Source organism: Primulina huaijiensis, chromosome 5 (genome assembly GCF_012295235.1).
Source record: "Primulina huaijiensis isolate GDHJ02 chromosome 5, ASM1229523v2, whole genome shotgun sequence".
Classification (NCBI taxonomy): Eukaryota; Viridiplantae; Streptophyta; class Magnoliopsida; order Lamiales; family Gesneriaceae; genus Primulina; species Primulina huaijiensis.
Window position 1 is genome coordinate 4,436,541 of NC_133310.1, and position 17,086 is coordinate 4,453,626.

The 17,086-nt window shown below is 35.4% G+C and overlaps 3 protein-coding genes across 5 annotated transcripts; all 3 read left to right on the plus strand.

Annotated features, from left to right (window-relative positions):
• Positions 1-973: 973 nt before the first annotated feature.
• LOC140976466 (probable protein S-acyltransferase 7) lies at positions 974-5,342 on the plus strand. Of its 2 annotated transcripts, XM_073440625.1 has the most exons (6): positions 974-1,202; positions 1,293-1,435; positions 2,303-2,485; positions 3,435-3,725; positions 4,038-4,271; positions 4,916-5,342. In XM_073440625.1, the coding sequence occupies exons 2-6, from the start codon at positions 1,343-1,345 to the stop codon at positions 5,186-5,188; spliced, it is 1,074 nt and encodes a 357-aa protein (XP_073296726.1). In that variant the 5' UTR covers positions 974-1,202; positions 1,293-1,342; the 3' UTR covers positions 5,189-5,342. The 2 variants fall into 2 exon arrangements, with proteins under 2 accessions (XP_073296726.1, XP_073296727.1); XM_073440626.1 differs by lacking the exon at positions 974-1,202 and having other exon boundaries at positions 1,292-1,430.
• Positions 5,343-5,684: 342 nt separating this feature from the next.
• Positions 5,685-7,787, plus strand: LOC140977346 (aldehyde oxidase GLOX). The gene has a single exon (XM_073442066.1). The coding sequence runs from the start codon at positions 5,864-5,866 to the stop codon at positions 7,490-7,492; it is 1,629 nt and encodes a 542-aa protein (XP_073298167.1). The 5' UTR covers positions 5,685-5,863; the 3' UTR covers positions 7,493-7,787.
• Positions 7,788-8,324: 537 nt separating this feature from the next.
• Positions 8,325-9,814, plus strand: LOC140977861 (uncharacterized). 2 transcript variants are annotated; one of them, XM_073442590.1, is made up of 3 exons: positions 8,325-9,098; positions 9,381-9,436; positions 9,613-9,814. In XM_073442590.1, exons 1-3 carry the CDS (start codon positions 8,540-8,542, stop codon positions 9,781-9,783), a joined length of 786 nt encoding a protein of 261 aa, XP_073298691.1. In that variant the 5' UTR covers positions 8,325-8,539; the 3' UTR covers positions 9,784-9,814. The 2 variants fall into 2 exon arrangements, with proteins under 2 accessions (XP_073298691.1, XP_073298690.1); XM_073442589.1 differs by having other exon boundaries at positions 8,326-9,098; positions 9,372-9,436.
• The last annotated feature ends 7,272 nt before the right edge of the window (positions 9,815-17,086 follow it).

The window sequence follows — 17,086 nt, forward strand, 5'->3', positions numbered from 1 at the left end:
TATATTATGATTAGCATTGATTGATACATAAATCCACCACCTAAAAATTCTCGAGAATTAATATGATTTTTGGGATAAAGAATTTATTCTTACATGATTTTATTTCGAAGGTTTTCTTTGGTAATTTTAAGGAAAATTACATTTTTCATTCCCATGAAATAAAAAAAAACCCCTGTGTTTTTTAAAAGATATACATTTTTGTCTCATTTGAAGGAAGTTTAATTTTACTATTGATTTTAAAAAACAAAGAATTTTTAAAAAATCATTAATGTTTTTTTTTTTGGGATTTTTGCAAGGAGGTTGAATGCAATTTTCCCATATTTTTTCTCCTTAGTTATTCCATTTCATTCACTTTCAAGAACATTATCACTTACCATCAAATGACATTCATCATAAAATTTGACGATATAATATAGTTACAAATTATTTAATTTCCAATATTGGTGCATGGTACCATAAAATCGATCGAACAAAGGTTTTCAGGCAAAAAAATTATCTCATTAGGGATCGCGATCGAAGATAATAATTATAATTTAAACTTATTTGTTTATCGACATCGAAAAGAGACAATATTTGATCCAACAACGATCGACAAAAAGATTTTTTTCTACATAATTTATGATTTTAAAACTTATGTTTTGTATAACTTGAAACTTATGCATTTATTCTTAAAATTTGTATATTTATATATTTTTCTAATACTTGATTTTATATAATTAAAATATTTGACAAACAAGCAAAGTGTGCGTCCATACATTAGTATATTATTAAGAGTAGATTTCTTATGAGACGGTCTCACGAATCTTTATCTGTGAGACATGTCAACCCTACCGATATTCACAATAAAAAGTAATACTTTTAGTATAAAAAGTAATATTTTTTCGTGAATGACCCAAATTAAAAATCTATTTCACAAAATACAATAAGTAAGACTATCTCACGCGAGTTTTTACATATTATTAAATATTAGTAGGTGGGAAAGCAGCAGCTAACTGCTAACCCCGAGACGCCAAATTTGAAAAAGAAACCATGGCAGACGGAATTAAAGGCTCGGCTCGGTTTCTAAAACCCTTAATACTCCAGCGAACAGGAAACTATCTTCCTGCCGGGATGTGACGTCATCTTCCCGGCGGATGATGTCATGTGGTCAAAGTCAATCCCAATCACCAAATAGGACATGTCCAGAACTGCCGCCTCTTCTGGTTTGATTATTAAATTGTATTGAATTGTTTTCAGTTGATTTCTTCCTTATTGACTTTTCTCATTTCCGATTTTTTTTGGCACGTTTTCAGTTTTGTAGAGAGAGAAAGGGAATTGGTTGGTGAAGGAAGTAAAATCAGAGATGAATGCTGTGGTGCCGCCGGAGTCCGAGCGAAACGCGACTGATGGTGCGGTGGAGATGATCCGGAGATACCGGGCGTGGGAAGGCAGTAATGTGATTTCTGCAATCTTTTTTTTATTTCTAAGTTTCTTTGGGAAACAATTAATGGGATCCCGTCATTTCTGGGGGAAGCTGATCTGTCTGTGGTTCAAGATTTTGTGATCTGAGTGCATAAATTTAGTTTAATAATTTTTTATGGTGTTCAGAATCCTCAAGGATGATTGATGATTGATTGTTTCATAATATGGAAATGATATATTCACTTCTGAATTACCGTTGGATACGCTTAAGCTTATTGGGCCAGATTCAAGATTACTGCAAATTTTCGTGTTTTATTTATGCTTTTGAAGTTTGAATTAAACAAATAGCTACGTATCAGTTAAGTATCAACTAAATTTATAGGGAGAAATGAAACAATTTTGCGTGTTAGAGTGGAAAATCAGCCTGCCTTTTTGTTCTCTGAAGTGTTCTACTTTTTTTTTTATTTGTATTTGCAGCAAGTTTGTATCTTCATCTGCTTGAATGAGCTACTGACCAAGAGTGAATTGTCTATGTGCATAGAATTATTCTGAGCTATTTGATATATATCTATGGTGAAAGTTTATTCCTTTAGGATCAAGTTTTCTTCTTTTCTTTGACGAGGAATGCAATTCTTTAATGGATTTAAAATTTACAAATGAAGGGTGAGATATCCTTCTAACTCATGTTTTAAATACAAAAATTAACTCCCAATTGGATACCTGATATCAACCTTTGGATTGAGTTTTTTAATGCAGGACTATTCAATTATGTATATAAGTTTCAAGAAGAATTTGTGCCTGCTACTCGTGAAGTCTTAATCTTTGCCCAACCAGATTATGATGCCATTAAACCTTGTTTTAGGAGCTTACTCACATCTGATGATGTCCTTTTCTTCTGCAGAAATTTTGTATGGGAGGAAGGTTTATTTTCGGGCCTGATGTAAGATCCATCTTTCTGACGATGTTTCTTATTGTTGCTCCAGCTGCCACCTTCTGTGTCTTTGTCGCCAGGAAACTCAGGGATGATTTCTATGGGAATTGGGGAATCTCAATTATGGTTGTATTTATTATTTTCACGCTATATGTAAGTCATGTTTCCTTTAAGATTTTTGTTTGTTTTGATTGTTTGTCAATCCATAAATGATTTTCCTAACCAACTGCCACCACCAATCCCTTCCTCTAAACCACCCATAACTAGCTTAGAATCTGGAACTACGTTCATAGGCTCTTAACATGAAACAGCTTGGAGTTGCATCACAATGGGGATATCATTGAGTAACCTTATGTTAGGCAAAAAAAATAGAAAAGATGGTTTCATGATGTTTCGATTTTAGTTGGAGCATGCAATAAGAAACTTATCCACATCTGACTGTTTATAGGCCAGAAATGTGTTTTCTTTCTAAGTTGAAAGATTTGGATAGACAAAATTAAGTAACCTGGAATAGCCATGAACCCTCTTGCAGATGCATCTATTGGAGATTCAGCTTCATGTAAAATTTATCCTCCTGAAAGAAGTTTGAACTGGCCTTTACTGTTAAGCTGGATAGAAGGCTGTAAGTGGATCATATTGATTTTGTCATACGGTAACTCATGTATATCAGATTATTACTAGGCTCTACCAAATAATGAATGATAATTTATTAGACACCTTGCTTTTGTTGTTTATTTGCTGCTATGGTCCAAGTACATTTTGAATGAATGTGCTTTTCTTAGATCTTAGATTTTTAAGTCAACACATATATAGAATACACTTTCGTATTGATGCATTTATAAAAGCAAAGCATTTTATGTATTGAAAAGATATACTTTAACCAGAATATAGATACTACGATATAATTTGAAGTGGTTCTTTTTATGTTGATGGTGAAACCTGTAGAACAAGATGAATCATTTTGAGGGTTGACCTGCTTTCTCAGTGTTAACATGAAGCAAGGACCTCCTGTTTACCATGTGGAAGTGTATTTTGATAAAAAAATAAATAGAAATAAGTACGTTCTTATTTTTTTTCCCCCACTTTTCACATACTTCTGCAGGTCTTAGTCCTTCTTCTGCTGACTTCTGGAAGAGATCCTGGTATTATTCCTCGAAATATTCTCCCTCCAGCACACGAAAACTTTGAAGGCAGTGAGGAAATTGTGCCTGGTCAAGTGCCACGTTTGCCTCGGACAAGAGATGTAGTCATCAATGGAGTTACCGTAAAAGTCAAATACTGTGAAACTTGTATGCTCTATAGACCTCCGCGTTGCTCACACTGTTCAATATGTGACAACTGTGTGGAAAGATTCGACCATCACTGTCCCTGGGTTGGACAGTGTATTGGATTGGTAAGAATGGTTTTCAATTGCTGCACTTATTCGACTTATGCATTGAATTGCAGAATATCCTTAATTGGTTCACAGCTTGTTTTCTCCACTTTAAATTATCCTATATAGAGTTGCTATGATCTATTCTCAGAGCATGCTAACAATATCTTGTTAGTCCATGGATGTATGTTTCTACTTTCTATACTTCTCTCTCTCCTTTTAATTTAACAAATCCACGACGAATCCTTGAAATTGTGGTTGCTTCTTATATATAAATCCTTGAAATTGTGGTTGCTTCTTACATATAAATCCTTCTTTTCATTTTTGGTGCAGAGAAACTATCGCTTCTTTTTCATGTTCGTCTTCTCGGCAACCCTTCTTTGCTTATATGTTCACGGGTTTTGCTGGGTCTATATTAAAAAGATATTGGATAGTGAGAATTGCTCGATATGGAAAGCAATGAGCAAGACTCCTGCCTCCGCTGTACTAATCATCTATACCTTTCTAGCACTCTGGTTTGTCGGAGGCCTATCAGTTTTCCATCTTTATCTTATCAGCACCAACCAGGTAACACATTGGTCTTTGTTTGTCCTGGAATTGAACGTACTCAAGGACAATATAATCATGGTATTTCTATTTACCATTTTCGAAATGAATCAATATACTGGTTCTCATGTTTGGTAGAACTTGTTTTACAAAAGTAATAAACAGAAACCTCTAAACATAAACAAATCTTCCGTATTTAATTATTATCCATTTATCATCCCTTCGGTCAAATTCTATGGTGATGATCTAGAACTACAAAATCTTACTTTCTTGAAAAAATAAACTTTAATTTTGGACGTTTCTTTCAGTTGTGTTCATTCATTAGAGCAGCACTAACCAACAAGAAACAAAGCCTGCTTATTCTGGTTGTATTGATTTAATATATTATGGACTAAAACGACCCATTTATGTTGTCTTCATTTCTTCCCTATCCTTAGTCTTTACGTTTTGTTTATATCTCTGTAAACTTGGTATGCAGTGCCTGTTTCTCTCTCTTTTTCCCGTTGATTGTAAAAAACTGTTAAACTTCAAATATGCTTGTGTTTTTCATAAGTGATGAACAATTTATTTCATAGAAAAGAATATAAAATCAGAATTAAATAAGTTTATCATATTCTTTAACTGATAACGTGATTCTAACTTTTGAAGTTCTTCCTTCATTGCAGTCGACATACGAGAATTTTAGATATCAATACAGCAGACGCTCAAATCCCTACAACAGAGGTATAGTTAGAAACTTCTTGGAAGTATTCTGCAGTAGCATTCCTGCATCAAAGAACGATTTCCGAGCAAAGGTGCCTAAAAAGACTGGGGCGCAATCTTATCCAGTTGGTTCGAGTTTTATGAGATCAAACTTGGAAAGTGCAAGAGAGGAGCAAGAAAAGCACATTTGGGGCGAGAATACAGACCGAGATTATACAATGGGAAGTGTACAATAGAAGGTAAACCAAGCGAAAAAAATGAAAGGAAAAGAAGACGAACGAACCAATGGTTCTTTCTCTTAATGTGCGAAAATGAGTGTGTATATGTAGTATTTTTTGAACTCTTCAAACGATATGATTTTGAAATCCAAGTGTGCCTGTACTTTTATGTAACTGTCATGAATCATCAAGAAATATATTTTGGGGAAACAAATTATATGTTAATTTTATCCTTGGGGAATTATTTACAACGAGATTTCAAGAAATGGCCAAACTATTTGGTGATTCAATGCCACAGACAATAAACTAAATGCATCTACTAACACATGTATGACCAAAAAAAAAAATGCAAACAATATAAGCTCCATCATGCTTCTTGCCTGGAACGAGTAATTGTCCTACCATTCCGAGGAATTGGCAGTGTCATTTTCTTTGAATTTTGGAGAAATTTGTGGAGAACCCAACTTCATGAATTCACAAAGGCTAATTTACATGGTTCAATAAGGTACTGCTCTGTTCTATAAAAGATCACACATACAATCAATAAATATAATATATTCAATGAAGCATTTTAAGCCAATTCTTTCAATTTCCACATTCAATCCACACCCAACTTCTACTTACAATATACTAAATTCCCAGAATTTCTACTAATTCCGACCAAGAATTTTAAAACAAACTAATCCCACCAAAATGTTGTCATTTTTTCTTCTGTCACTCATATTTACAACACTTTCTTCTCCTCCAACATCCCAAGTAGTCTCTCCCTATCCCGAATCCACCCAGGGCGAATGGCGGCTCCTGCACGAAAACATCGGTATTTCGGCTATGCACATGCAACTTCTCAGAAACAACAAGGTTGTCATGTTTGATAGAACAGATTTTGGCCCTTCAAACATTTCGCTGCCACGGGGTCGTTGTAGGGATGATCCGAATGATACGGCCCTGACGAAAGATTGTACCGCTCACTCAATTTTGTATGACGTTGTAACGAATACTTTTCGTCCCTTGACAGTTCAAACCGACACATGGTGCTCTTCTGGTGCGGTGCTCCCGGATGGGACTCTAGTCCAAACCGGGGGATTTAACGACGGTGACCACGTTATGCGTACTTTTGCACCATGTAATGGTGACATTTGTGATTGGGTCGAGTTCCCTCGAGCTCTTTCGAGACGTAGATGGTATGCGACGAATCAGATATTACCGGACGGGCGAATAATCATAGTTGGAGGGAGGGGACAGTTTAACTTCGAATTCTACCCTGTTAGTTCAAATGCTTTTTGGCTCAATTTTCTCAGAGAAACCAGTGATGAGAATGAGAACAATTTGTACCCTTTCCTACACTTGTTGCCTGATGGAAACCTCTTCATTTTTGCCAATACACGTTCAATCCTGTTCGATTACAAGCAAAACAAGGTAATAAGGGAATTCCCCACCATCCCCGGAGGCGAACCCCGGAACTACCCGAGCTCTGGCTCCTCGGTTCTGCTTCCCATCGATGAAAACAATCCGAACGAAGCTGAAGTCATGATATGTGGAGGTGCTAAACATAACGCCTTCCGGCTCACAAGACGAGGGACATTCCTTCGCGCCACGACCAGCTGTGGCCGCCTGAATGTCACCGAGACGAAACCCGCCTGGAAAATGGAAAACATGCCAATGGCCAGAGTCATGAGTGACATGCTTCTTCTACCCAATGGCGATATCATGATAATCAATGGTGCCGGATCAGGCACGGCCGGGTGGGAAAATGCTCGAAATCCCATTACCAGGCCTGTGATCTACAAACACAATAGCAAATCCAAAAACCGGTTCGCCTCTATGGCAGCGTCGCCTAAGCCAAGACTTTACCACTCGACAGCCATTCTACTCGCGGACGGCCGGATTCTGCTGGGAGGCAGCAACCCTCATGTATATTACAACTTCACTAACGTTGAATTCCCAACAGATTTAAGCCTCGAATCATTCTCTCCCCCGTATTTGTCACCTCAATTCGACACCATGAGGCCAAAAATATTGCGAGCCGATGAGATGGTCCGGTATAAGAATTCATTCTCCTTGGCATTCACAGTACCCACTTTTCTTGGAATGAGCTCTGTTTCAGTTAGAATAATCGCCCCATCGTTCAACACACATTCGTTTTCGATGAATCAAAGGATGGTAGTGCTAAAAGTGGTTCGAGTTTCAGGAATCGGATCAAATTTGTATCGTGTTGTTGGATTAGGACCATCCACACGTGAGATCGCACCTCCAGGATACTATATGTTATTTGTTGTACATGCTTACACACCAAGTTCCGCTGTATGGGTGAAAATTCAGTAGTTGGTAGTTTATTGTAAAAGTGAAAATTGGAAATAACAAATATGAACAGAATAAGCGAATGAATCACTCACGCCTCGTTGCTCTACATTACTACTGTTTCAAACATGGAAACTGATGCTCTGCTTCATATTGTGTAAGAAGAAACTTCACATTGAAGCAAGGACGAAAATATCGGGTGTTGACGACTACGATGATGAGGAGAGCTTCACGTAGCCTAACCATGATGATGCGGATTTCGAATTATCTATCAATGCAAAGGATTTTATTAATGTACCATGCCTTTTTACGAGATTCAGCGTTGCACTTGCGGACCAGTAACATGATAGATTATAGTTTTCTAACAGGGAAACGACATATCAGTGGCATTAGCTCCTTAAGGAATGTTAGGACAATATGCATGGGTTTGTCAGGATGCAGACAGCAGACTTGGCTATTTTAGGAGTTTGATTAGTTATTTTCTCAATACGAGAACGAATACGAAATAGCCACGAGCAGAACTCGATGTTCACAAGAAGCCATCCCTCGTGGGGGCCTGACATAAACTAAGAAAAATAGCATTCTTCTCTTAGTTAACAATTATAACCGAACTTGTATTTTTTTTTTTGTTTCTTATGCGAAAATAATAACAAATAAATTATTGGTTTATCTACTAATTAATACTCAAATTTTTGTGAACAATATTGGTTTTGTGCCATAAATTTTATGACCAACCATGCTAGGAGAATTTTCAAACATTTGCAGCTGTTCATCCTCCGGAAGAATAGCATATTCCTCCACAGATTTCTGAGTTGAAAATTTGGCCATCAAATATTCCTCCAAAGTTTCAGGTGAGATTCTAACGAGTCTTGAAAACTCTCACAAACTTGAGCTATATCGTTTTCGCGATTATTCAAAACCATACGTACGAGACATATTTTCGGTAAAATATAAAGTTATTTTCATTTTCTTGCATTTCCCTTGTGTTTTGTTCTCTTCTGTTCTTTGTCTTCAAATTGTTTCCACCGAATAGGTTCGCATGCATGCTTGAAACTACATGTGTACCTAACAATGGGATGTGGTGTTTCGAGGATTGATGCCAATGGGCTATCGATTCCGGTCAAGCTCCGGCCGCTCTTCCTTAGCCGGTTAGAGGAGATATCGAAAACTAGGCAGGGTCGTCCCCTCAAAGATTCCACTCCTTCCAAGAAAGAGCTGCTTTTCCATGAAAAGGACGACGATGACTACGATCATGTCTTGAAAACCGCACCCTCATCTCCTAAGGACACCGTCGCCGATGGCACGAAGATCGAGGATACGAAGAGGATAGAGCAGGAAAACGAGGGTGGCATCATCACAAGCCTAGGTAAAAGAGATGACAATGAGCATGAGGTGAGTAGTACAGGTAGCACGAAAGGAAATTGTAAAGATGTCATGAAAGAGAGCATGGTAGAACACATGGAGGCTAAGGAAAAGGATAGGCTAGACAACATGTTGACAGATACAGAAAACGACGACGACGATATTGAGAGAATGATCGGCCATGAGACCGACGGTGATGCTTTTCCGGGTTCGCCGAGTTTTCGAGTATATTTCAATGATAACGAGGAAGACGACCACCATGATAGTGGTGAGAAACCATATCAATCTCATGCATATATATCAAATGTTTGTGTTGCTCCACCCGAGCGGTAGGCTACCGCTCGGGTGACTTGTTTTTTTCCGATATTTTTTATACACAAAATTTTGTCTTATTTTCCGGTGGCTCGGGCCTCTATTTGTCAATATTAACTCAATCACGGTTTAAAAAATTATAGTCCGGATAGAAATGAAAAACTAGCTCCGCCACACTTTGACATACATAGATTATTTAGAAATAAATATTCGTCTTGATTTTGATTAGCAAACGCAGGGAATCATGATGCCTTGAAGGATACAACTTCAAATGTCGATACATCTTCATCAAAGGTATGTTCATTACATTAACATAGTAGAAATCTTATTTCGAGAACAAATTAAAAAATTTATAAGATAAAATATATTTATAATTTTCAAAGTCGATCGGATTCATAATTAATCTCTACATTTAATTCACATCATTTTTCGAAAAGTCGGATCAATAATCCATAGTCATTGGCACGCAGGAATCATCTGAAAAGCAAAAGGTGAAGAGAGGAAAAAAAAAGAGGAGCTTTAAGTTGCCTAAAGGAGGACAAGTCAAGAACCTATTAAACGTTAAGTCATGCTACATGCCGTCTCACTCCGCCCCCCACGACCGCGCCCATCTTCTCTCGGCGCCAAAGACGACTACTTGAACCTTAATGGATAGAGCGAGGCCAGTCAAGGGGCAGAGCCATGATTTCGTATGAAGGATACGAGAGGTGGTCAGAAAACAAATCAATGGATTTCGATTATTATTCTAATTTTTTTTGGTTCTCTATGTCGATCCGCCTCCGAGGCTAACACGAAATGGTGGTGTAAGAGCTGTTGAACACAGCAAAATTTACTAAACGTTGCCTATGTAGATTGCAGTCTTTTCTTTCGAACTACATGTGGGCTAATTGGTCTAGTAATTAAGTCGTTTTTACGTTCAATGCATGAGCTAGAGGGTAATTTAGTAATTTTCCATTTTTTTATAATTTGTAAAGTTCATAGTATATCAAATATAATTATTAGATTAGTGTATTAATTCATTTTAAGCTTTAATTAATTTTTTCGTTAATTTAATTAGTTGTATATATAACCGATTTGGTTAAACTCGTCTCAAACAATTTACAAACTTTTAGAGCTTCTATGTTATTTTAACAATTGATAGCTTTATATTTTGTTTAAAACTAATCATACAAGTTATTTTAACAGTCGATGTTATATTTTATTTTAAAAAATAAAATTTTATTTTTGGTCTTATATGTGTTTCATTTTATAATTTTGTTATCTATGTTATCAAATTCTAATATTAATAATGTATCTTTCGATTTTTGAGAATTTTACTTGTTTTTCATCAAGATTGCTGATGGAACTTAACATATCCGCAATGCAATGGTGTCACATTAGAAAAAAAGATTAAAATTGTCAATAAAACAAAGATCGTGGATCAAGACTCAAATTTGATAACACAGATGATCAAAATGTTAAAGAGGCCAAAAAAAAAAAAAACAATTTTATCTTTAAAAAAATGTAAGATCTAAAAGTTTCAAAGAAAAAAGACATTGGATGTTATAAAATGAGGGCTAATTGTATCAACCATTTGAAAAGTCTAAAGATATAAAATTCTTCAAAAAAAAATATTACTTGACTATACATCCTTTATTTTTTTTTAAATCAAACTCATTCGATCTTTATGTTATAAAAACTCGAGCACATTTACCTTTGTGGGGTTTTATGTCTGATTTTTAAAAATAAAGGTCTAAAGTGCTATTAATTTTACATATGGTGTTTTTTATTTATTTATTTTTTTTATAGAGGATGTTAATGCAATTATATCTATAAAATGTTTTAAAGTATTAAATATTTGATAAATAATACTTTTCTTAAAATATTATAATATGAACGCTTGTTGCTTTACCGAATATAACGATACAACTCAAATTTTACATGATAATGGACAAATAAAGATTCAGATTTTAATCACTATTCTTTAGTGATGTTCATTCCGCGATTTGAAATTTTTGGAAATAAAAAATACAGTCTTGACTCTCATTAAAATTGTAGAATGATATGTTTGTCAATTTATAGAATTTAAAGTTGCAAATGTTAATAATACTGAACGCTAAATCTTTTAAACCATTCATTTGCCAAAACGTGGGATTTGGCTTAAGTATTGGTAAAACGTTTACATGAAAATAATTTAATAAAACAGATAGCTAAAATAATAATAAAGAATTACATTTAAAAACAAAACAACTGAAAACAGATGTTGGATAAATTGATGTTTTAGGGTTGTTTTTGTTTATTTTTATTTTTTTTGGTTAGGATTGGTAAATAAATTTAGAGGAGATGAATAAAGATCTCACAAATTTGTTTGTTCTTTATTTTTTAAGAGATTTAACTGGATCAACAGTTAGAAGATGAAACTAGTTCAATTAACTTTCATTGTTGCTGAAACCGATATCAATTTTGTCTCCAATAGATTTCTACAACTCTTGTATCTCAGTTTGGGTAACTGAAGACTTGTTCTGAGATGAATTTAGTTAGCTTCATATTCTCATATTTTAACCCCTGTTTTTCATCATGCATTCTTTCATTATCAGTTTACAGTTTACCAGTATCTGCCTTTAGACTCAACATTTCACCAGACTGTTCCCGGTCAGTGTTAGTTTTGTTGTCTAGCAAGTCAATTTGCTTTATTTTAACTTCCTCGAATGATTGATAAAGTATTTGGTACTCATTGATCATGTCATAAAATGCATTGACAAGGTCCTATCGTAAAAAATCAGTTGAGCTAAAATCTAATATCTGCTCACTGGTAGATAGATTCCAGCTTAGCATCATCGGCCATCAAGCACTTCACTTCATCATCATCATTGGAACGACTTGAATCTTTTGATTCAGATGACCCAAAGTCTGAGTCATCCTACTTTGACTTGATTTCCTATGTCGCCAGTACTTTTTGGTCATGCTTCTTTTTGAAAGATTTCTTATCGTCATTGGATCTCTTTCTATCAAAAGATCTGTTGTCTTTCTTAGATGACCTCATGGCATCCTTCCTTGATTTAGGGCAATCTTCTATGAATTTGTCAGTCTTGCCACATTTGAAACATGCATTAGAGTCACCAGTTGACTCCTTCTTTTGACAAGATCTTCGGTTGGAGCTTTGAAATTATTTTGATTCTTCTTTATAAACTTGTCAAACTTCATTACAAACAGTGTGATATGACATCACTCCTCAATTGTTCAGCTGATTTTTCATATAAAACTGATGGTTCAAGTTTCACAGTAGTTAGAGCCTTAGTCAACTTAGAGATAGACTGATCATCCTCTCTGTTTTGTAATTTGAATTCAAAAGCTTTTAAATTCGAAAACAAATTTTAGAGTTCCACCTTTCTCAAATATTTGGATTCATACATTGTTATAGTTTTGACATCTCATTATTTTGGGAGTCCTCTCATTATCTTCAAGATCACTTCTCGGTTGTTGTATACTTTTCCAAGTATACTAAGTTCAATCACAATTCTACTGACTCTTTCATCAAAGTCAGACATTAATCATCTAGGTTTCATCTTGATATTGTCAAATTTCTGTATGGCCATAGAGATCTTGTTTGTTTTTTGGGTCCATTCATTACCTTCGCACAACTGAATCAATTTTTCCAAAATTTCTTTGACGGTATTACACATTTTGATTTTACTAAATATGTCCTTATCAAGATTTTTATACAGAATGTCATTAGCCACATTATCAAGATTGCTTTCTTCTTGTCATCATTTATCTATTTACTCTTTGGTTTTTCTATCATTTAAGGAGCACCCTCGGTGATGGCTATGGTTGTATTGACTTTCAATATCTTATCCGTCCGTGATAGCGAAACACATATCATCATACTGAGCAGCTAAATAAGTGTGCATTCTTATATTCCAATCATCAACATCTCTCTTGGAGAACATCAGAATTTTTTTGAATAAAGCCATTTGAAAAGAAATTTTCAAAGTCGAGAATAGACCTTGCCCTGATATTACTTGATATGATCGATTGTAGTGTTTAGAAAGGGGTTGAATAAACACTAGACACAAATTGCTTCTTTAAATTTAATTTAGTCGAGTTGGCAACAGAATTATAGATTATCGATTTTCAATGTCAGTTGACTAACAAATATGTGTAGAAAGAAGTCAAATTGACATATTAGAGTAAATCAAATAATGGTTTGACTATGTAAACTGAGTGGTAAACTGAAAGTGAAAAGTACGCAACTTTGTTTCTGGATGTTCAAAGAACTCAAGCTCATACGTCACCCTTCTTCCTTTTGGAAGTGTCACCTAGAAGACTTTGGATAGTACAAGTAATTTGCAAAATCCTAATTCAATTTGGACTTAAACACTATCAAACTGAAACTTCTAGTACACCTCAACGGAATGAATAATAGTATACAGACAGTTATCAAATACAACGAATTATAATATTGTGATATCCTAGCACTTAATGATCCTCAATGATCAGGTACAATTTTTTTTAAAGTGTGCTTATCTGACTGAGTTTAGTTTAGATACTTGAAAGCTTGAATGCTTGAATCTTTATAAAAGTCTTAGAGCTTTACTAAACTAAATTTCTTCTCTATTTACAGACTCTGAATCCAACGGTGTCGAGTTCCATAAAGGATTCGTTCCAAAATAAATGTTTGTTGGCTTGTCTTTTATCCATGTAAACATTATCTGACAATCATACACTGTTGTAGTCAGTTTTGTATGAAAAAACTTATCCAAATACAAGTCTAGTTTTTCTAGACGTAAACTGATGTACTTGAAAATGTATGAAGATTTCCTCAACTGATAGACTTGGTAAACTGGTAAATTTTAGTCTGCGTCAGTTTGGCTTTGACTTAATCCAGTCTAGTTAATTCAATTTAGCTTGTGGACTTGGTTGCCTCAGTTTAACACAGTTTAGTTTTATAAAATTTGTTTAACTAACCTTAATTGATTTAACAGTCAGAACTTTGAATTTATAAATAAGAGAATTGAAAACTTCAAAGTTGGAGAGAGAATGATAGAAATTATAACTAAAAGCTAAAAAATAATATCTATTTATAATAATAAAAATAATGGACCAATATGAAATTATATAATTATAGACGAGGTCAATATGCAATTGTTGGCCCCATTTGGTTGTAGAGAACCAATGGCTCTGTAATTAGCGATTGGGCCCAACCAACGACTATTTTGTTTCTCGTATTTCCTATTTTTTTAATAACTAGTTCCAGTTCCAGTTTGAGTTTGTAGAAGTAGTGTGGGGACCCGGATGCTAATTCAATTCTTAATCATCATTAGGATCAATTTACTCATCAAGTAATTAGGGTCATAAATTTATTTTTTTTTAAAGTGCGGAACGTAAGGGAGTTAATATAATATACATATCAGTATAAAAGTAGAAATCTGATACAACATACAAACATCTCAAACTAAGGTTCAACAACTAATGTCAAGTGTCAAAACCCTATATACACCAAAGTCCGTAATCTCCACTCTATCACGATCTCTCTTCTCATCTCCTCGACCCTGATCCTGTCCCACCTGTTGTCATGTACACATACAAACAAGACAACAGTCGGATAACTCCGGTGAGAATATAATCCCAATATAAATCAACGAACATGCGATAATATAATCAATATAAAAGCATGAAGTAAATATCAGAAATAAATGTCAAATCTGAAACATGAATCCATTTAAAACTGTAAATAAACTCGTGACTCCACGTCTCAGACTAGACTCAATCCTAGTCTAGGGATCCCGGTTTCCAGATGATGGCATTCCATATCGAATATCCGTGATAGAAGAAACTCCAATTCTAATCAACATCGATATAACCAAACATCCAGTGTCTTGACCTATCCGTCACAGACCTTAGCACTTTCGCTACTACACTATCCTGTAACAGAGTGCAATGTGCCAATGACGATTCCATCACTATCCGGCACTTCTGTCACAAGATTACTCGTCTAATACTCGCCTATAACATGCTTCCTATAAATCAATAGAAACAAGCATATCAATTCAAATCAAGGCATCTAATAACAATCAGTATGTGATTTAGGGAAACTCAAGTATGTCCTACTCAAGTCGATCTCCCAATACCACATTGACTTATACCTTTCGTTCGTAGTCTCGGTCTAAAGCAATATAAGTTCTGACCTCAAGACTGTCTCCGTAAATCTGAAACGACATATCGAGAATCATAATATAAATATTCCATTCTCAATTCAATACAGAATCTGATCAGCCTGAATTTAATTCAAATCAACGGCATACCGGCACAATATCAATATCATCGTCAACACAATATCACCGGATATAAATTACAAATCATAACCCATATCTGATACAATCCATAATCAATCAATAATCCAAATCTGTCTGATTTTCAATCGATATAATCAGAAAATCATAACAATTCCATAATAAATCCGTTCTTCGGTCTGACTTCGATTCTACGATGTCTAACATGTCAAGAACATCATATATGAATTGTATCAAATTCCTACCACATCATATTTTCAAATGATATCAGAAATCAATAAAACTTACGTCCAGTAGTAGCTGTCGATACGAGGATCGCTGCACCGTGTCCGGATTTAAATTCTGATAACAGGTTCTCGTACAATAAAATTTCTAAAGAAAAGAAAGCTTAAAGATTCTCTGGAGGAATTCTCGATCTTCGTTGCTGAAATTCTGAATTCAATTGACAATTTACCTAATATATATATCTCAAATGCATGTGTGACAAGTGTCCCCTCAAATTTCCATATTTGCACTTTAGTCTTTCAACTTTTCTCTATTTCCAAATCGGCCCCCGCTCAATCTTTTAATTCAATTTCAATCCTAATTAATTACAAAAACGATGGAATCTAATTCATCATTCCAAAATTCGTAAATTAAATAATCTCGGATTAAAGTGATACAATCTCGGGCCTTACAATTCTCCCCCTCTGAGACATGATTTCGTCCTCGAAATCTCAAGCAATCATATCACAGGCAATCAAATCAGAAATAACAGAAACTAAAATAGTAAACTCACATAAGTGGAATAACTCTGGAATTCCTGTCTCATATCTGATTCAGTCTCCCAAGTAGCTTCTTCAATGCCATGACGAGTCCACTGGACTTTCACAAGTAGGATGGTCTTCATTCTGAGTTGCTTTTCTTTACGATCAATAATCTGAATCGGTTTCTCAATATAACTCAGAGACTCATCAAGCTCAGCCTCGTCTGGCTGGATAATATGGGAATCATCGGGGAGATATTTCCGCAACATAGATACATGAAAGACATCATGTATTCGAGATAGAGAAGGCGGTAATACGAGTCGATAGGCACGATCTCCTATCTTCTCCCGAATTTCATACGGCCCAACATACCGTGGAGACAGCTTCCCTTTCTTGCCAAATCTGACAACTCCTCTGAAAGTTGAAATTTTCAAGAATACTCGGTCTCCAACCTCAAATACCAACGATCTTCGTCGAATATTGGCATACTTGGCCTATCTATCTTGACCTGCCTTCATTTTCTTCTGAATCAGCTTCACTTTTTCAGTCATATCTCTGATCATGTCAGGTCCAGTCTCAGGAACTTCAGAGATATCATCCCAATAAATAGGGGATCGACATTTCTTTCCGTACAACGCTTCGAATGGTGCCATCTCAATACTCGTCTGATAGCTGTTGTTGTACGAAAACTCACAAAGTGGCAATGCCTCCTACCATCCAGTGCTAAAATCAAGCACTACAGCTCTCAACATATCCTCCAATGTCTGGATCGTCCGCTCTGACTGTCCGTCAGTCTGTGGATGATATGCAGTACTCAAATGCAACTTCGTACCTAGAGCCTGCTGTAAACTCTGCCAGAAGTGCGAAGTAAACCGAGGATCACGGTCTGATACAATCGACTTTGGCACTCCGTGCAATCTGACCAC